This window comes from Sturnus vulgaris, chromosome 19, assembly GCF_052056855.1.
Source record: "Sturnus vulgaris isolate bStuVul1 chromosome 19, bStuVul1.hap1, whole genome shotgun sequence".
In the NCBI taxonomy this organism is placed as follows: domain Eukaryota; kingdom Metazoa; phylum Chordata; class Aves; order Passeriformes; family Sturnidae; genus Sturnus; species Sturnus vulgaris.
This window is the reverse complement of record NC_142261.1, coordinates 12,360,032-12,380,365: the sequence shown is the minus strand read 5'-3', so window position 1 is coordinate 12,380,365 and position 20,334 is coordinate 12,360,032. Positions and strand designations below refer to the sequence as shown.

General features: G+C 54.5%; 2 protein-coding genes across 5 annotated transcripts; one reads left to right on the top strand and one right to left on the bottom strand.

Moving 5' to 3' along the window:
- Positions 1-1,279: 1,279 nt before the first annotated feature.
- UQCR10 (ubiquinol-cytochrome c reductase, complex III subunit X) lies at positions 1,280-2,787 on the bottom strand. Its single transcript, XM_014894767.2, has 2 exons — positions 2,588-2,787; positions 1,280-1,532 (listed from the first exon to the last, which is right to left on the bottom strand). Exons 1-2 carry the CDS (start codon positions 2,726-2,728, stop codon positions 1,494-1,496), a joined length of 180 nt encoding a protein of 59 aa, XP_014750253.1. The 5' UTR covers positions 2,729-2,787; the 3' UTR covers positions 1,280-1,493.
- A 20-nt stretch (positions 2,788-2,807) lies between these two features.
- Positions 2,808-19,187, top strand: ZMAT5 (zinc finger matrin-type 5). Of its 4 annotated transcripts, none has more exons than XM_088175896.1 (6): positions 2,808-2,933; positions 7,821-8,043; positions 8,412-8,474; positions 8,909-8,989; positions 15,054-15,165; positions 18,738-19,187. In XM_088175896.1, exons 2-6 carry the CDS (start codon positions 7,917-7,919, stop codon positions 19,036-19,038), a joined length of 684 nt encoding a protein of 227 aa, XP_088032022.1. In that variant the 5' UTR covers positions 2,808-2,933; positions 7,821-7,916; the 3' UTR covers positions 19,039-19,187. The 4 variants fall into 4 exon arrangements, with proteins under 4 accessions (XP_088032022.1, XP_014750251.1, XP_088032023.1 ...); XM_014894765.2 differs by lacking the exon at positions 18,738-19,187 and adding an exon at positions 17,616-17,860; XM_088175897.1 differs by having other exon boundaries at positions 2,856-2,933; positions 7,818-8,043.
- Positions 19,188-20,334: the final 1,147 nt, after the last annotated feature.

Below are 20,334 nucleotides of genomic sequence, written 5' to 3'. Positions count from 1 at the left end.
GGAATTACATTTAGCAGCATCCCCAAATGCTGTACCCAGGGAAATCCCCTGCTGGGATAATGCTGCTCTCCTGCAGCTCCCCCTCTCTGCATCGATGGCTTCAGCTCCTCCCTGCTGCCCACTGCAGTGCTGTCCCCTCATCCTGTATTCAGCACTGGTCCTTGCTGCTCAGAGCCTGCAACTCCCTCTGAGCTGCTCAGCCTGGTGTGGAACAGCAGCAGAGCACAGGGAGCTGGCACTCACTCAGATGGGATTGTCCCAGGAAAGCTTAAATCTTTCTCTTAACTATCTCAGGGAAGCACAGCTAGGACTGGGAAAGCTGTCCTTGGGTTTGGCTCCAAGCACAAGTGTTTAAGTGCTGTTGTGTTCTTAGAGTAAATGTTTTACCCCCCGGCATTCATTTGCAAACCCAACAAAGCTGCTGTGAGCACTGGCTCTAATGGGCTCTGCCTCAGCCTGTTCTGCAATTCCTCCCGATTAGTGAAAATGGACTGAGGAGGGAGAGATGGGGCTGCTGGGCTGGGAAAGTGGGAAGAGGAGTCACTCAGCCAGATCTCCCTACAGTCACCTGAGAGCTGAGGAATTAACTGAGTCATTACCCCAGGAAGTGGCCAAATAGCCCTTCCCATGTAGAAAGAAGTGTTTGACAGGGCCAGGCAGGGTTGGGCTCTTCAGGGGGAAGAACTGGACCATCTATAAGGTCCCTTCCCATCCAAACCATTCCATGACTCCTCTGAGCCAGCTGCTGGGAGGAACTGAGTGATCCCTCTTCCTTCCCAGCACCTTCCCTCGGGTCAGTCGCGATAGAGGCAGGTATGTGACACACAAACCTCACATCACTTCTGCTCATCGAGCCATGGGAGGAGCCAGAAGGTACAGGAATAATTAGGAAAGGCATCCACATCCCCTCTGAAAGGTACAGCTGATCCCCATGCTCAGCCCTGCAGTGCAGATCCTCTGTCAGGGCAGGGCTGCAGCAGCACCTGCAGCTCTGAAAGGGACCAGGCCCAGAACTTCCATCACATCTGAGCTACAAAAGGGGCTGTGAATGATTTTAAGCCCCTTTTCTTTTCAGAAGAAGCAGAGAGCTTCTCACCCTTCCCAGGCAGCCAAGGGCTGTCACTGAACTACAACTGTCTAAGTGCTTTCAAACCCCTTTTAAGACATTGTGATTCCTAACAGTGCCTTAGAACTAAGGAACAGGGCTGATTTTAAAGATTCTCCACCTCCCAGAGATGGAGGAGGCACAGAGAGGCCAAAGGATGAGTGAACACACAGACACAGAACAGGACCAGGAGTTTAATTTGAACACAGTAAGTTGAGTACAGCAGCAGAACTCCTTCAGTCCATCTGGCTTCACATCATATCAGTCGGTGGCTGACAGTATCTGGCTCGGAGTTGTTCCATCAGGAATCCATTCCCAGTGTCAGGAGGCTGAATCCATCTCTGCACTGCCTGTTGCCACCTCAGGCTGGCTCCTGCTGCTGAGCTGCTCAGTTCTCATACTTGTGCTTGATGTGTTTCCACAGTTTCTGCATGCAAAACAAGAAGGGGAAAAATCAAGATATTATAGGCAGTTTCTCAGTGGGGTTGGAATGACTGACTCCAAAATGCAAATTATCCTGCCTGGAGAGGCGGTGATGGAGTCCTGTACTGGATCTGGGGGACATAAGGATGCATGCAGGGGCTCCTGGCTTCTAAACTGGACAGGGAGGAAGCTGCAGATTCCCCTGGATTAGTGGCCCAGAGACACTGCCTTGAATTCCCATCCAGGCTGGAGAGAGCAGTTCTGCTCCTGCACATAAGGGAGGTACAGAACAATCCTATTAATGGAATGGGTTGCCAGGGACCTTAAAGCCCACCCCATTCCACCCCTGCCATGGGCAGGGACACCTTCCACTATCCCAGGGTGCTCCAAGCCCTGTCCAGCCTGGCCTTGGACACTGCCAGGGATCCAGGGGCAGCCACAGCTTCTCTGGGCACCCTGTGCCAGGGCCTGCCCACCCTGCCAGGGAACAATTCCTTCCCAATATCCCATCCATCCCTGCCCTCTGGCAGTGGGAAGCTATTCCCTGTGTCCTATCACTTCAGGCCCTTGTCTAAGTCCTCCTCCCATCTCCCGGAGCCTCTGTAGGCCCTGAATGGGGCTCTAAGGTCTCGCCCAAGCCTGCCTCGGTATCTTGCAGTCATTACCCCGTCACTGCTGTACTTAGGAACCTAAGAACGACTTGACCTCTTTCACCCAAGGTTCACGCTGGGGACACTCAAGGCCACCAGCCCTTATCCCCTTCCTCCGCCAAGGGCACATCGACCAAGCGGGGGTCTACAGAGCAACCCCCGCTCCCCCCTGCCTTGCGGCCAGAGAAGCCCAAGGACATCTCCGAAGCCCCGACCACCGAGTGCCCCGACAGCCACGGAGCCACCTCGGGCGCGGCCGAGCTGCACTGACCCTCAGTGAGCCCCGAGGCCGAGCCGCGGGCCTGGGGCTGCCGGGGCGCGGCCCGCACTGGGCCCAGCGTGGCCGGCCTGACCTTCAGCACTGGACCCACGCCCGGGCGGCCCCGACAGGGCCTTCCACAGCCCTTACCCCTTCGTTGAGGTGTTCGAAGAGCGCGTCCGCGCCCTGGTCGAAGGCGCGCTCGAAGATCACCGCGCCCAGCACGATCGACAGCGCGAAAGTGGAGCTGCGGCGGAACAGAGACCCGTACAACTGCCGCAGCAGCGCCATTTTGGCCGCGCGCTCCGCGCCTGCGCCGCACGCAGGGTCTGTTGGGAGATGTAGGCGGTGCTCTGTGATTTTTCGGCGTGCCGAGCCCCCGTGGGGCATGCTGGAAGTTGTAGGCCACGCTCCGTGCCGTTTATGACCTGCGCATGCGCTGTTGACGCGGGGCATTGTGGGATTTGTAGGCGGCGCGGCGCGGGCCTGGCCAGAGGTGGGTGATGGTGGTCGGCGGTCCCTGTGAGGGGTCCCTGTGAGGCATCTCTTGTCCCGTCTCTCCCGCCTTGTCCTCAGCGGCCTCCGCTGGGCAGCCCCAGCGTCTGTGCCCGGCTTTGTGCGGTGGAACCGGCCCGGCCGTGGCTGGGGCGGGACCCAGACGGGGCTGGGGCCAGGGGGCAGCGGGGCGGGAGGGCTGAGGGGACAGAGACACCCCGGGCCAGCCCAGCCCTGCCCTGCCCTGCCCTGCCCTGCCCGGGTGCCCGGCCGTGGGTGACAGGGACAGGAAAGAGGCTGCGGTCACTGCCCTCAGCTCACCCCCGGAACGTAGGGGATTTGGGGAGGGGATTTGGGATTTTCTGCAGTTTCGGATTGCAAAAGGTGGTTGGTGTCAATGTCGGGGGAGTTGGGGAGGGATGTGGGGCTCATAAATCGTGGAACGGTTTGCTTGGAAGGGACCTTGAAGCTCATCCAGTGCCATCCCTGCCATGGGCAGGGACACCTCCCACTGTCCCAGGCTGCTCCAAGCCCCAATGTCCAACCTGGCCTTGGACACTGCCAGGGATCCAGGGGCAGCCACAGCTGCTCTGGGCACCCTGTGCCAGGGCCTGCCCACCCTGCCAGGGAACAGTTTCTTCCTAATGTTTCTTCCAGTGGCCCCATGTGGCAGAACAAAAGTGGGAATGTTCTCCTTTGCTGCCCTCTCTTCATATTTCTCTCTTTTTAAGCTCAGTGAGGGCAGAACAACCCCGGGGTGACTCTAGCACAGATGGGAGAGGGGTAAATTTGGATTTAGGAAGGCAGAACAGACAGAGACAGGACAGGGGAATCCTATCACTGAAGGTGTTTAACAACCCCACAGGGCTGTTGTTAAACAAGTATCTACATGAAATTCCAGAGCAGACCCTCAAGTGACGCTGCACTGTTGTTTTGTTTATCTCACCCACTCAGAAGTAGCACATGGTCTGGCTGCAGAGTAATTTCTCCTGATTTATTTGTATTTGTTCCCTCGTGCAGGACTGTGGGGATCTGTGGAATTTTTCTGGGTTAGGACAAGACCTCTGCTTGTTCGGGAAGCCTGGAAGGTGCCTGGCACATTCCTGTGCAGTGTTATCCCTTTGGAACCCCAGAACAGCCTGAACTGGAAGGGACCCACAGGGATCATGGATCCAGCCCCTGTCCCTGCCCAGACCCCCCAACAATCCCAGCCTGTCCATCCCTGGCAGTGCTGTCCAAACGCTCCTGGAGCTCTGGCAGCCTCGGGGCCGTGCCCATTCCCTGGGGAGCCTGGGCAGTGCCCAGCACCCTCTGGGGGAAGAACCTTGCCCTGAGCTCCAGCCTGAGCCTGCCCTGGCCCAGTTCCAGCCCTGCCCTGCTCCTGTCCCTGGTCACCACAGAGCAGAGCTCAGAAAAACTCAATTTTTATTCTTCAAATGTAACTGCTCTGGATTATCTAAGACAAATTCCCCCAAGTGCCCATTCATAGCTGCCACCAGTGTGTGGTCAGATTGGTGTTGATCCCAAATCAAGCTCTGGATTTCCAGTAGAAGATGTCCCTACCTGTGGCTGGGGTTGGAATGAGATGAGCTTTAAGGTCCCTTCCAACCCAACTATTCCATGATTCTATGACAGGACACAGGGAATGGCTTCCCACTGCCAGAGGGCAGGGCTGGATGGGATATTGGGAAGGAATTGTTCCCTGGCAGGGTGGGCAGGCCCTGGCACAGGGTGCCCAGAGCAGCTGTGGCTGCCCCTGGATCCCTGGCAGTGCCCAAGGCCAGGTTGGACACTGGGGCTTGGAACAGCCTGGGACAGTGAAAGGTGTCCCTCCCCATGGCAGAGGGTGAACCTGGATGAGCTTTAATGTCCCATCCAGCTCAAATCATTCCATGATTCTGTGATTTCCTCTGGGTGTAATGGAAAGCAGGATCTGTCCCTCTGTCATTGGGAAGGTGCTGGCAGACTTTGCTGCCATTCCAAGCCTCCCTGCAGATCTGAGCCCATTTAAATTGGCAGCTGAGTATCATAAGCCTGACACTTGGATTTAATTAATTCACATCTGCCTGGGTATCCAAAGTGGCTGGAATGGCCCCGAGCCCGAGCTGTGAGAACGCAGGAAATTGAGGTCAAGGCCCAGCAGCACCTCCCGGGGCTCGGTGTGCAGAGCAGCAGCTCCCCCCTGGCACAAAGGAGTCCGTGCCCCTTCCCGGGTCACCTTCCTCCCTCTGCCCGTGAAAAACACCCCTGAGAGTCCGAGATAAAATCTGCAGCTGATGCAGAGTGCAGAGCAACGTGGAGTGTTCTGGCAGCAGCTGGAGAGAGGAAGATGTGGGATGGTGCCCAGCATATCTGGGCTGGAGTTGTCCCAAACCCCTCGCTGTCACCTTCCAGGTGCCTCACAACAGGGTATTGCTCACCCAACAGGGCTCCAGGAGACACAGCACGGCATTGCTATTGGACTTTCATACAACACAAAGCCCTGGGTTGTTGTTACATTGGGGTTTTTTTTTAAATTTGCATTTATTCAGGAAGACTTTTAAGCTGGCACAAAGCCTGGCTGGAAGCGTTTATGGCTGCGGTGGGTCCAGGTCTGAGCACCCTGATTCAGTTGCAAATCAGAGGCTGGAGGTACTGAGGAAACGGCCAGGCTGAGGCAGTTCTTTATAGAACAGCTACATTTACTTTATTTCATAATGACTAAGATGGATTTAATTAGGAACCATCTCTGTTTTCAGCTGAATAATGCTCTTTGTTTACTGCTGGAGCCGTTTGGGGAGATGGAAATGGGTTGGTGCTGCTCAGAAGCAGCTTTTTACTCCTCTGGACTCACAGAGCGCTGGGAAGTGCTGGTGTTGCAGAGAGTTGGCAGAACCCAGCAAGGTATCCATGCAGTGGAATCCTTGAAAAGATGGGAATAAGTGTTGGGTATAATCAGTGAAGAGGGAAGTCTCAGGGAGAATCTGATACTCCTCTAATTGCTTTTTATAATCTGTCCATCCCCTGCAGTGGGAATTGCTTGGAGAATTTGGGAGCAGGCAGCTGTGGCATGTGGGATCTGGCTGTCTGGAATCTGTAGGAGCTTTCTGCCCTGGTTGTTGGGGGAGGAGGGGGAAGGAGCTTCTGCAATTATTGCTGTCGTGGTGATGAAAGAGAAAGTTTGAAATACAATTTCAAAGGCTGGCTGCTGCTGGGCTTCCGCAGGCAGAATTCCCTGGGAGATCTCTGGAAACTTGTGTGGGACCACTGCAGAATCTCATTTGTTTTCCCTGTTTGCAGCATTATTTTCTGCAGAGATGGAGTGCAGGAGCCAGCAGCTGAGACAGGGAGCGTTTTGTGTCACCAGGAAGTTTGGGAGACTATGGAATAACATGTGGAACAGGGATTTCTCAGTATTTAAAAGCAGACCCTGCCAGTGGGGCTAACTTGTTCCCCCTGAATTCCCCACCACAGTGCTGCAAACGTGGCTGCAAAACTCAGGGATGTAAAGGATAAGGGAATTTATGGCTCCATGCTCATTAAGCAGCACTTGGGTTTAGATTCTTGGGCTGGAGGAGGACGATTTCAGACTCAAACCCTGCAGAGCTGAGTCGGGATCAGCCCAGGGCATGGAGGATTTGGGGTCCCAGCACACATGGCCAGCCCTCGGCCCCCCAGGAAAGAACCTTGACACGAGATTTCCAGTTCACTTGGAATATCTGAACACTTTACCTTTGGTGTGGAGGTTTTCAATCCAATTTAAAAAATCTCAGGTCTTCCCATGAAATGCAGCTTTGCTTTAACTTGTGCTGTGAGTCCTTGGAGATTTCCAGAGGCTTGGTTTCAAAGCAGCAGTTCCTGGGAGCAGGGGAGGGAAGGGAATGTGGTGCTGGTGCTTCTGTTGGGGTGGATGTGTGGCAGGAGCTTGGCAGCCCTGCCTGAGCTGGGCACACTGGGCTCTGAGGGATTGCCTGGAGCTCCGTGCTGAGCTGGAGGGATCAGCTGGGGGGCTGTCATTGATTCTGGACTGTTTTATTTATAAAATCTTTATTTCTTGTGCTGGTCTCCGTGCCAGTTTTTAAATGTATTCGGCTGTCAAAGTGTCAAAACCTGGAGAATTGCTTTTGGAGTTTTCTCTCCCAGTCCATCCATCTTTGCCATTCACCAGGTACCTTTATATCCCTGCTTGCAGCTTGCAGCTCCTTCAGGGTGTTTGTTGCCCCTCCAGCAGGGACAGGTGCCTGAAGGATAAAACACAAGCTGATCTCACCTGCACTGACAGTGGCTCCAGGCCCAGCACAGGTGGGAGCTCCCAGATTCTCTTGTGATCTTAGTGCTGTACTCAGAGCCAACACACCTTGGTGCCATAGGCTAGGGAGGATGATTAGAGGAACCCATCATGTACAGGAAAAAACAGGTGGCTCAGTGGACTGTAGGAAATATGTCCTGTAATGTTTGTAATGCAGCTTCCCACCTGCAGAACAGGTGAGATCAGCTTCTGTTTTATCTTTGAGGATAATATGAGCTATGTTGAGTTTCTTCCTTACCTTGCAGAGATGGACACGGGGGAGTTTCCTTCCTCTTTTGTATCAGCTCATTAAGATTGTGGTCAAAGGTCCCCAGGACCTCCATCTCCCCTGTTTGCACCTCGGATGGTTTGTGCTGCACCTTCCCTGGTGCCTGTGGCTCTGTTTTCTGTGGTCTCAACTCGGGGAAGGAGAATCCTTGCAGCAGAGTTGTTGTTGCTTTGGGTGACAGAGATAAATGCAGATCAGGCCTTTTCTCCCACGTACAGGCAGCAGATCCTGCCCCAGCAGTCTGTGATGGACAAGGATATAAACTGTTGGGTCTCACCTCTTCCTCTGTCTGCCAACCCTAAGTGATTTGAGTTCTCCTCCTTTGGAAGCAGGCGCTGTAAATCCTGGATCCTCCATTCCCATGGCTGGGCGCCGAGGAGCTGCCTGATGATTCCAGGGCATGCTGATGCTGTTCTGCCAGGAGAGAGATGGGAAAAAGGTACTTCTGTGACTACTGTGACAGGTCCTTCCAGGACAACCTGCACAACAGGAAGAAACATCTCAATGGAGTGCAGCATCTCCGGGCTAAGAGAGTCTGGTATGACTTATTCCGAGGTGGGTGCTCCCAGCTGTCTGCCACTCCCTTCCTTGGGACTGGGGAGGTGATGGATGAAGGGGGGAGTGGGAAGGGAAAATAAATCAGCACTGATGCTTTATGCACCCTGTGTGCCTGGGAATTGAGCACGTGATGCTGCTGAATCAGGCAGCCTCAGAGGTGAAACCCTCTGACCTGTCTCAGCACACAGCTCCAGGTGTGTTAGTGCCAGCCTGAAGAGTGCAGTGGGAGTGGGTTAAACTGGCTGTGAAACCATTGCCTGGGTGTCCCTCTGCTTCCTTCTGGTCCCTGACCAGTTTGGGACTGGACATGATGGGACTTTACTGTGCCCAGGATCTTTACCTGGGCTCATCCCTTGTCTCCCCAGATGCTGCTGCTATCCTGCAGGAAGAGCAAACCAAGAAACCTTGTCGGAAGTTTCTGCAAACAGGTGAGGAGTTCTGAGGTGGAAAGAAGTGCCTGGGTTCCAGCAGCTCCTTCCAGAGCCAGCCCAGGGCTGGAGGGAGGGGTTTGGGCCTGTGTCTGGCATCCAGGTGTGATGGAGCCTGGGTTTGCTTGCACAAGGACCTCCTGTGGGTGGTTCTCATGGAACTCTGGCTTTTCCCAGAATTATTAAAGCTGGAAAATACCTTTAAGATCACCAAGTCCAAATGTCAGTACAGCACCACCGTGTTCATCATTGAACCATATCCCCAGGTGCCACATCCACACACTTCATTGAGCATTTCCAGGGGTGGTGACTGCACCACATCTCTGAGCAGTCCATTCCAATGCTTTACAACCCTTTCTGTGAAGAAATATTTCTTAATATCTAATCTAGAGGATTTTGAAACTGAATTTTCAAATCTCCCTATTTCATACCAGGACAGTGTGATTTTGGGTCCAACTGCAGATTTTCTCACATGACAGAACAAGACTTGGAGAAGCTGAGTGCCCAGGTTCAAGGTGAGTCTTCCAACAAGGCAATGTGTGAGGATCTCTTTGGAGGGACAGTTGCTGCAGGGGGTGTGAGGGGTTGTGCAGGCTGAGCCAACCAAGCATGGGTCCCTCCCTCCTGCTTCCCAGTGCTGTGGGAGCCTGGAAATGCTGCAGTTTGTCATCTGCTCCCTGCTCTCGAGCTGCTGGCACAAACACAGACCTGGAGCTGAGCAGTGCTGTTACCACTTGGCAGCAAGAGTTTGGAGTGGCCTTTGGGAGCCCTCGGGGTTTTGTTCAGTCAGGGAATAAAAACTGTCAGCAGCAGAGGGCACTGGTACATCATGTCCCCTTAAATTTATGGATTTGATTTCCCCCCACCTTGCTGCTATTACCAGGGAGCTGCTGCTTCCACCCGTGGGAAGAGCTGTCCTGCTGTCGGGCTGTGAAAGGGGTCCTGGATTCAGAAACAGCCTCTGCTTGGGTGGCTTTGGATGGAAGTGAAGTGTGGGCAGGGGGTGGATGGCAGCTGCTCCCTGCTGGGAGTCTGCAGAGCACTTTTGAACTTTCTCATTCTTGGAACTACTTTTCTTTTAGGGAAAAGAGGTGGTAGCTCTGTTTTCTCCATAGGAGTCATTACTTTAGTGGTTAAAGAAAATCACAGAATCACAGATAGGGCTGGGTGGGAAGGGATCTTAGAGCTCATCTCACTCCACCCCTGCCGTAGGTAGGGACACCTTCCACTAGACCAGGTTGCTCCAAGCCCTGTCCAGCCTGTAGGACACTTCCAGGGAGTGTGAGGTGTTGGTGAGAACTTGTGGAATGGTTGAAATCTCCACTGGAAATCATTTAATCCTAACCATGCTCAGAGCAGTGTGAATTCAAGCAGGATGCTCAGGGCCACATCCAATTGTGTTTTGAATATCTCAAGGCTGGAGACTCTGTGGATGACCTGATCCACTGTTTGACTAGGTTCATAATAAAAATGTGTAATTTTTCAAATATTTAAATAAAAAATCCTGATGGAAATTCCTGTATTTTGGGTTGTGCCTATTGTCTCTGTACTGGGGAGCCCAGCACTGGGTACAGCACCCAGATGTGGCCTCACAGTGTGGAGCAGAGAGGAAGGATTCCTTCCCCAGCCTGGTGTCCCAGTGTAGCCCAGTTTGGAGCAGCTCCCATGCCCACATCCTCGCTGGAGCCAGCTGTTGTTTTACCAAGAGTCTGGCAAAGCCAGGCTGAAGTGTTGGAAGTGTGGGATGTGAGACAGGGAGTGTGCAGGGGTAGAGCCTCTCCTGGCCCTCAGAGGGATCCCATTTGGGGAGGAAGAGCTCAGGGGGAGGCAGGCAGGCAGCACAGAGCTATTCCAACCGTGCTGAGTCAGTGAGAGCCCCCGAGGTGGTTGTGAATCAATCTCTGAGTGCCACACAGTGGGGCTGGAGCACTCCTTCCCTTCCCAGAGTCACCTTCCAGCCAGGGCCTCTCCCTGACCCCTCTGTGCTGGGCTCCAAGGCTGGCACAGAGTGACAGGCACAGGAGCCTCCAGCATTTGCAGGCACTGGCTGTTCCTGCAGGAGAAGGGGAGCTCTCTGGAGCGGAGCAGGGAAGGCTGGCAGCTCCTCTGTGCTCAGGCAGCTTTCCTTGCCAATTACACTTGTTATTGAGTATTGACTTGTGTCAAATGGGTCGGTGTAAGTGCAGCATTGGCTGGTGAGAGCCAATTCCAGGGAGATTACTGGGAAACCTTGCATTTGTGTTCAGGAGTCAAACAATTCATTTACCAATTAGCCCTGAAGGAGCAATGGCCAGGGGACAGGGGGTGCTTGGGTAGAGAGTTCAGTCCTGCTCACCTCTCTCATGGTGTGGCTTTGTGCATTACACAGACTCCAGCTCTGGTCAGAGAGTTTGGAGGGATTTGGTGCAGGGAAAGGCTCAGCAGGATTTGGTGGAAGAGAGGCCCAGCCTGTAAAAAAGACAGGATAGAAGGATCAGACACTGTCTGGTGAGTCATGGGGACATTCCAGCACTCCTTCAGCTGCCAAAGTGTCTCAGGTGCTGGGGCTGAGGCAGAGTTGAGGGCAAGCTCGTGTGTGGCAGGTGTGTAATTCACACAGGATCCTCCATCAGTAATGTCCCAGTTGCATTCCCACTTAGTCTCAGGATCTCTGAGCCATGATCCATCCCAAGCCACAGCCACAGGGATTGGAGCAATCTAGACCAGGCTGCTTCTCACTGACCCAGCTGGGAGATTTTGGCAGGTTTGGAGCCAGGGGCTGTCAGGGATTTGAGATGAACTGAGAGGCTGGAAGCTCCAGAGACTTCCCAAGCCTGGGGGGACCATGCTGGGGATGGCCAGGCTGGTGGGGGATGCTCTCCTGGTGGGCCCACAGTGCTGCTTAACCCCCCCTTTCTTCAGCTCTGGTGCAGGCAAAGCCTAGTCTGTCTTTTTTTTAACCCAGCTAAACCATGATGGCACTTTTTAAATCATGTAAATATTGAACCTGTCCCTGAGTCCCGGTGAGTGTTTGGTGTTGGTAGCTCTGTGTCTGTGAACTCACCTTGATAACGAAGCATTTTTATCACAACCAAAGGAAACACGACATTATCCTTAACATTTGGCCTTTTTAATGCTGGGAGTTCACTCTGTAGTTTGTCTAAGTTTTGTGGGTTAAGTAGGAAAATTTCTAGATGATTCCACGTTCTAGAACAGCTTGGAGCCTGGCCTACTTTGGCATCAGCATCTCTGCACCCTGTAGAATATCCTCATCAAGAAGCAACAGTTTACACCTTCAGAAGGGAGGGAGCTCATATTCCCAGCTGTTCTCCCATCAAAGCATTAGCCTTCTGCATCTGCTGCATCATTCATCAGCCAGACACTTCCAGGCTGTCATTTTAAGTACAGTCATGTCAGGAAAAGTCACTGTCAAATTGCCATCTCCTTGCTCAGAGTTATTGGCTCCCTGCTAATCCGTGTCCCTGGTGCAGGCAGGATTGGCCTGGCTGGGCTCTGGTGACTCCAACCAGCCAGGGCTGCAGAGGAGGGCACAGCTGGTGAGTGTTTGCAGGATGTCCATGAGGTTGAAAGGATCAGAGGGACCCTGCTGGGGTGGCTGGAGTGCACTGGTTTAACTGGGGAGGCAGTGGGAGGAGCGCTCACGCTGGCCTGCAGGGCAGGTCCTTGTTTGGCTGCTCCGGTTGCAGGGGCTCCTCAGCCTCATCTCAGCCACGCTCTGGTGCTGTTCTTGTGCTCTGCAGGAGCTGGGGTTCCACAGCATCCACCAGGGAGCAGCTGAGGGGTTTCATGTGCATCTCCTTGCTGGGTGACCCACCCCTACTGGGGGCTCCATCTCCACACAGCAATGCCTTTTTCAAGAAGAAAACCCATGAGGAGAGAAGATGAATGTGGACCCCACTCTGGCATTATTAGAGGCACATTATGACTACAGATGCTCTTTTAATTGGCTGTAATTAGACTTTGAAGCAAACACCACAGTGAAAAGGAGGAGGGGGAAGCACCTTCACACCTGCCTGGCTGCACAGTCACGTGTGGGGAGCAAGGATTGGTAAAGGCTTTTCAGAGCTGCTTCTTGGGATAGCTGCTGGCATTCAGGGAGTATTTCCAATCTCAGGGTGCATTTGGTGGTCCCTGGATGGGATGTGTGTGCTCCAGAGGGACACGGACATCATCAGGGTGGGCAGAGCTGGAGAGTTGCCTGTCCCTGCTGCCTTATTTCTGAGTTATTTGGAGTGCTCTGAGCAGCAGCTCCTGGAGCTGTGAGGAGACAGCTGGATATCTTTCTAATGTGGATACCTGGGGTCTCATGTGGGGCAGTGCAAATCCAGCGGGTTCCACAACATCCAGTGAACTTTTCTGGCTGGGACCATGAGTTGTGGCTGCTCCATCCCTGGTGTGGTACCTTGGGGCTCTCTGCTCTGAACAGAGAAGCTTGGGCTGTTTGTGGTCTGTTGCCTGTTGAGGCTGGGAGTTGGATGAAGAGGAAATCACAGTGATACAGAGAGACAGGAAAGATTCTCTCCATTATTTTCTTCCCTGCCTCATTGAAGCTTCTCACAGACACTGCTTGTCTGTCCCCTTGCTGAGGTGGGATGTGCTGAGGAGGTGGAAGAACATGGAACAAAGGGAAATAAGGTGCTCAGGGTTGCCAGGTGAGTCTAACCCTGAGTGTGCCGTGCCCAGCTCTCCAGGCTGAGCTTCTTGCCTCCCTATCCCTCACCTGGCCAGCTGGTTGGGTTGACCCCAGGTAGCTCTGCTTGGGCTTTGATTCTTTGGAACAACTGTGGGAGACTGGAACATTCCTGTGTCCAGCCTTGTCGGGGGGCTCGGAGCAGCAGCCGGACATGAGGACCTCAGCAGGCTTTGTGCGGTGGCACTGGGCACATTGTCACCCCGCCCAGCAGCAGCAGCTGAAAAGGCTGGATGACAAATTATCCATCTGGCTGCTCATTGTGTAGCACATCCCTGCCATCCTGATTTAGTATTCAACAGGCAGATGAATAATTGGTTGCCACCAGTAGGATGAAGTGATCCTTCACTCTGCCCAAGCACTATTAATTTCACACCCTGTCTGCAAAGGTATAATATTTTCCTTAAAACCTGAGACATATGGTGGGTGGGTGTGGAGCAGGCTCCTGAGGGGCACGACTGCAGGTGCCTTGATCCCTAAATAGGATCAGGGATCCCCCAGAAGGATGGATGAGCAGAGTTAAGGGAATGACAGACAGCTGCTTCTGCTTCCTTTTTATTGTCACCAGTATTTGATTTTCTGAGTTTCCTGTTCTGTTAGCTGGGAAGTTTCCACTAGGCTGGAGATGGGATCCCTGGGAGTGTGTCCTCATCCCTGAGTGTGGTTGTGTCAGGACTCCTGCAAGAGCTGTTCAGCACCATCTCCCTCCCTGCAGCTGGGGACACTGGGGAGCTTTGCTAACCCACAGCTGTGGGTTTGTGCCATGCTGGCTCCGTGCCCTTTTCCCCAGGGGGTACCTGTGGGCATCTACCCCACACAGCCCTTCCAGAGTGATTGGAGGGGTTGAAATCTTGATTCAGTAAACAGCAGAGGTTTGCTGCTGGTTTCCTTCCTCGTTCCTAACCACCCTGAGAAACAGAACAAGGAGTAATGGGTTCAGACTGAAAGAGGGGACATTTAGGTTAGGTATAGGTTGGACTCAATGACCTGTCTTTAACCTGATAGATTCTGTAATTCTGTCATTCTGTGATGTATGGAAAAAATCCTTCCCTCTGATGGGATGAGGCCCTGGCACAGGGTCACCAGAGCAGCTGTGGCTGCCCCTGGATCCCTGGAAGTGTCCAAGGCCAGGTTGGACAGGACTTGGAGCAGCCTGGGACAGTGAAAGGTGTCCCTGCCCAGGGCAGGGGTGGGATTGGATGAGCTTTGAGGTGACTTCCAACCAAACCATTCCATGGTTCTAAATACAATGATTTGTCCCCTGGTTCTCTGTGCCCTGGTTCTGCCCCGGGCTGGTGACAGCTCTGCCTGGGCTGTGCAGGGGTTGGGGACACATCAGGCAGGGAGCTCCTTAACCAGCCCTGACAGCAGCCCTGGGATCTGTCTGCCGGCTGGAACACGCACCCAGAACTGTTCAGACTCTGCCGGGCTGCCAAGGCTGCATCGATCTGGACACCGTCCCCGTCATTCCCACCTAACAGGGCAGGGGTGGCACAGTTGCTGCTGCCAGTTGGAGGGACAGGGCTCTGGGAACGGCTCAGGGCCAGGCCAGGCTGCTGCAGCCGAGGGTGATGACAGTGATCTGCCTCGGGGGGAGATGTCGGATTCCCCTCCGTGCCCAAACTGCCACCGTGCTGGTTTAGCTCTTGTCCCCTGCTCTGCCTGGCTGCAGCTGTCACCAGGGATTACTCCAAGCATCGGATGCCAGGAGGGCAGAGGAGGAGGAGGGGCTGCCACAGGCATGGTGCACGCTCTCCACCCTGTGAAACTGTGCAGGGTAATGAGCAGCAGGTTTAATGGAGTGAAAGGACAGGGATCTGGTGGCCTTTTCTCTCATGGCCCTGCCTCTGATCCAGCCCTCCCTGATCTCAAACCTTTCTCTCAAGCAGGGGAGAAGAGGCTGAAGGAGCTGCAGAGGGAAGGAGCAGATATCCCACCTGGCACCATCGAGGACTGGCTGGACAAGAGAGCCCAGAGGCTGAGTGCAGCTCAGAGTAACAGGTACTGGGGATCATCCGGTGTGGATGCAGAGGGGGATCCCACAGGAGGGCTGGGATGGGGGAGGGTGCAGAGGATCTGGGGTCCCAACACCCCCAGCCAGCACTCCTGAGGGGCCCGTGTGTGGGTGCAGCCCTGCCTGTCCCCACGTGCCAGGGACACACTCTGGGGACAAGCCACAGCAGAGGGGTGGCCTTGCTCTCTGCAGAGTGCACAGACACACCTAGAAGGATAGAGCCGGTGCTGTGCTGGCTCATTAACACCCGGGGCTCAGTGTCAGGAGCCTGCTTTCATCTGTTGACAGCTCCCCCGTCCCCTGCCTGCCAGGGAGGGTGGGATTGGCTCCTCCTCACAGTATCCATTCAGATTCGGTGCCGGCTGTTTCCTCGCTCACCTGACTGTGCCGCAGGCTTAATGGGATGACATTTGGGCAGGTGCCAAATCTCTCTTCTGTTCTTTCGCTGTTTGTTCACGTCCTCTCCGTGTTTGGACTGGACAGGATCTTCCTTCTGCTGCTTGTCTGAGCTTGTTGCTCTGGGATTGTTCTGTCCCTCAGCTCGGCTGCCCTTGGCCTTGCAGAGGTGCCCACATTCCTGTCCCCCACACCTCACTTGCCCCATTTTGTTTGTCCTGCCTGTGAATCCCTGGAACGTGGGATAGATCAGCTCTTAGAGAAGATAGCCATCACTGTTCCCAGAGGAATTTCCAGACCTTCAGAACTACTTGGTCATACCCAGAGGAATGTTCAGACCTTCTGAACTTGGTCTCTGCTGCCTCTATAGATGCACAAAACAAATTTCCAGGATTGTTGCTCTTTTTCCAACCTCCCTGTCCCTGCAGGCTCAGAAACCATCTGCTACAGGAATTAAACACCAACTATTGGAACTTTCCTTCCTCTCTCCAGCCTTGCCAACTCCCTTCCTGATCATCTCTGTGCTTCCCTTGTGCCCTCCAGCCCCACATTTCATGGCATTGATTTTTACCGATTTCCAAAGGAAACACAGAGTGTGGGTTTCCATCAGAAAAGGGTCCAAGGCCTCAAAGCTTCTGCAATGCCACAAGTTCCATGAGTGTGGAAGTGGGTAGAGAAGAGGTATCCCATTAACACCTTCAGAAAGGAAATATTCTTGACCTTGCTGGCCACTGGAGAATCCCTGTGGGACAGCCATTGAGAATGCTCCAGCTGTAGGTAAACCTTTGATAGAGCACTTGTAGCTCCTGAGACCCCGGGGAATTGAGTACCCAGGCAGCATCCTGCCTATTGATCAGTCCTGCTGCTCAGGAAACAGCTCATTAGGTGATGGCTCCACCTTGCAGCATTCCCTCTGCTCCATATCCCCCGTGCTCCTGAGCCACAGTGCTGGGGGAATGACACCAACTATCCCTACCCAGGGGTGCTGGTGTGTGTCCTCATGGTCCTGCCTCATCCTGGGCTCTGAGAATCCTCACTGAGGGGATAAACCTTGAACCAAGTGACTTTGCTCTGTGTCAGTTGCCTGGAAAACACTCCTGGAAAACTACTCCTGTAGTTGGCTCTTGGCCACGGCCCCGCAGGGAGAGGAGGGTGCTGCTTCTCCCCGGGGTTATGTAAAGGAGTTTGATTAGATTTCTTCTGGCATAACAATTAAAAAGATGCATCCTTATCAGAGGTAGAGGCCTGAGAAGCTGCAAGGCTGCTGTCAGGGCTTGTGTGAGAGAACAAATGAGCTTCCTGTACTTGGGAATTAATGGGGAAGGTACGTTTGCCATGAATTTAAACATGCCCCGGTCAAGCTGGGGGCAAGGTAGAGATGGTTCTTGCTCCTGCACTTCTTCATCCCAGGGTGGTGGTTGCAGCAGCCTGGACCAGTAAAGCTGAGGAGAATGGCAGGGCCAGAGTGATTCCCAGGCCGTGGGGTGGAGGAGAAGCCTCTTCCCTCTGCTGAAGGGTCCTCTGGTGCACACACCCCGCTGGTTTGGCAGCTCCTCCGTTTCCGAGGGGTCCTTGTCCTTTGGGAAGTGCACAGCTGGCTTGGGATTTGGGCTGCTTGGAAAGAAACATCTGCTGGTTTTGTTTGTTCTTCTTCCAACTCAGCTGTGTGAGGAGTGGGGATGGAGGGGCTGGGATCAGCCCTGCTCCCAGCACCTGGCAGCTGGTGCCCCTCTCAGGGGGCTGGGCTGCTCTGCCCACCCCAGAGCCCCCCTCACCTCAGTGTTCCCACCTGAGTTTTCACTGGCACACGCTGTGTTAGGCTGCTTGGGTGTTCTGGGAATGGTCACACAATTGTTGTGGTGCTGGATTTGGGATGGAGGGGTGAATGAACCCATTTGGTGATAACCAAAACCCTCCTCTGCTGGCCCCTTCTCTTTGGGGGCTACTGGAGGGGGCACAGGGAAGCCCAGCCCCCAGCCTGGCCTTGGTGTCAGACTGACACACTGCTGCTCACCTCATCCCTTTCCATCTCCCCTCACAGTGCTCTTCCCGAGAAACCAGCACCATTCCAGTACCCTCCGGGCTGGCCACCAGTGCAGGAGCTGCCCCCGTCCCTGCAGGCCCCCCCACCTGGGGGGTGGCTGGTGCCCCCCAACCTGCAGTGGGGCTGAGGCCGGGGCACCCCCAGAGCCTGGCTGGGGCTGCCTGGTTGCCTCTGCTCCGGGAAAGGGACAGAATTATTTATACACACTTTTATTTCAATAAACCCTCCTCCTGCCTGTTGCAGCCTCTGTGTGTGGTGTTCCTGCCTGCCCAGCAGCCTCCCATGGTCTGAGCTGCTCCCCTGGCTCTGTCCCTGCCTCTGGAATGGGATGTGTGCTCAGGAGAGCTCCAGCCCTGCACAGGGGCTGTCTGTCACCTGGAGCCAACATTCCCCATTTCCTGGGTGGGCTCCATCCCCTCAGGTCCCTGCTCTGCCTGCTCTGTCCAGCTCCATGCTGGGCTCTGTGATCCAGGCTGGACAACGACCCAGGCTTTTAGAACTGATGTTTAATTTCCTCAGGTGTTTGTGCCGTGTTTGTTCCTGATAAATTCAGAGTGTGAGCCTGCCTGGGTCCAGGTGCTGGAGCTCCTGTGGAGCTTCCCTCAGCCCTGCTTCTGATGTGCTGCAGGCGAGGGGCAAAGAGGGAAAATATCCCAAGGTTTCTCCACACTGAGAATTTGAGTCGTCTCTCCTTGCTGGTAAAGCTTGGGGTGAGGGAGGCCCTTGGCTGTCTCAGGAAGGGTGTGCAGGGTGTGCAGCTCCTGGGACAGGGGGGATCCTGTCCAGCAGCATCCCTGGAGGCAGCTCAGGCAGCAGATTTGTCCAGGAGGGCCGTGCCCGCTGCCAGAGCATTCCAGGTTTGGCTGGGCAGGGAGGTGGTGGGTCCAGATTCATGAAGAGCACAGGCAGGAGCCAGCTGCCTATGGCCAAATCCTGCCTGGATCTCTCCAGCAGGGCAGGGCTCCCACCTCGGGATGTGATGGCAAATTATCACAGGAGCATCAGCCCTATCCTGAGATGGGCTCTGACAGGAGCAGGGACTGGATGTGACAGCAGCCAGCCTTGGCTGGAGCCTGGATGAGCTTCAGGTCCAACTAGAGAATGTTTTTATCCTTCTAGGCAGGAGCCCTGGGTTTGCTGGAGAGCAGAAGCACAGGGCTGGGGCTCGGAGGATGCAGGATCAGCCCTGTGTCCTATCCTCACTTCCACATGCAGGACAGGTGGATTAATAAGAGCACCCAGGTGGCTCCTCTTTGGAATGGATGGAAGTCTCTGGAGCAAGGGAACCCTACCCCCAAGGAAATGGGAAATGGGGGCCCCCCAAGGGCTGTGGGATGCTCCAGAGTGGGAGCTGGGCCTGCTCTCTCCAAGCTTGGATGTGCATCCCTGTGCCCCAGCCTGTCACACATGGCAATGTTGAAGGGCTCCACTGAGTGGGGGGGACAGTGGCTGCTCAACTGGTGACAGCCAGGACACATTCCTGGACACCTTCTGAGGCCACCAGCACCAACAGATCAAGGAACTCCCACTCCAGTCCCTTCCATGGTTTTTTTTCCCCAGTCAACATCAAAATCCTTCCCTGTTCCACACACTGATTGGAGCTGTGCTTTGATCAGTCCCCAGGCCTGCTCCCCTCTGTGTGCTCCAGTCCTGGTGGGTTTTCCAGCTGATCCAGGAGGGGTTCTTTTACCCACCAATTCTGAATTTCAGGGCTCCCCAGATCCAGCTTAAATTAGGTAGAGTTCTCTGGGCAAGTTCTGGAACCCAACTGTAAATGAAAATTCGGTGTAAAACACAACAGCTGCAGCCTTTCCATGCTCTTCCTTGCTCCCAAGGAGTTGAGCTGCTCTAGAAGCAGAAATTCCCAATAAAGGCTGAAAGGCAAGAGCAGGAGCATTCCCTGCTGAACTCAAGCCTGTCCAGGGGGAGGTGACAGGAGCTGGCAAGGGGGATTCATTAAAATTGGGGTTTTCCCACAAAAGCTGCAGGATGTGTGGCCGACGGGCCGAGCCCAGCATCACCTGCAGGATCGTGGATACATGGACTGTGTAACTCCCGGGGGCAGTGCAGGGTTTGAGGGGTGTGTGTCACAGGAAGTGGCAGGAGGTGTGACAATGCCATGGATCACTGGCACACAGCCGTGTGGGCTCATCCACGGGAAAAGGCTGCAGGAGGAGGACCCCAAAGCAGGATGGGGCTGGCTGTACCTGATCCTAAGGGATGCTGCAGGGATGGACTCACTGTCCCTGTGGTGGGGGTGAGGAGCTGCTGCCCGATAGTGAAGCCCGAGCCAAAGTGCCTTTGCTGGAGCAAGAACCGGAGTAATTTATCGGGAAGCTTTTAGGGAAATGAGCGGCTGCTGGGCCCCGGCCAAGCACAGCCCTGCTGGGCTCTGCCCGTGTCCTCTGGCAGCTCTTGCTGGAAGAGAGGGGGACGGGAACAGGAGTGGGAATGGGGACAGGATGTGGACTGGGGTGAGAACAGGACAGAGAGATAGAAAAAAGGATTGGAATGGGGGTAGGGATAGGGTCAAGGATGGGGATTGAGCGAGGGGAGAGGGGCAGGGTTGGAAATAAGCAGGGGAATGGGGATGGGGAGCCGTCTGGGATGAGGATGGGGAGGAGATGGGGAGAGGAGAAAGGGACAGAGAGAGGAATGGAAATAAGGATGGGAATGAGACTGAGGATGGGGTTGGAGATGGAGACAGAGACTGGGA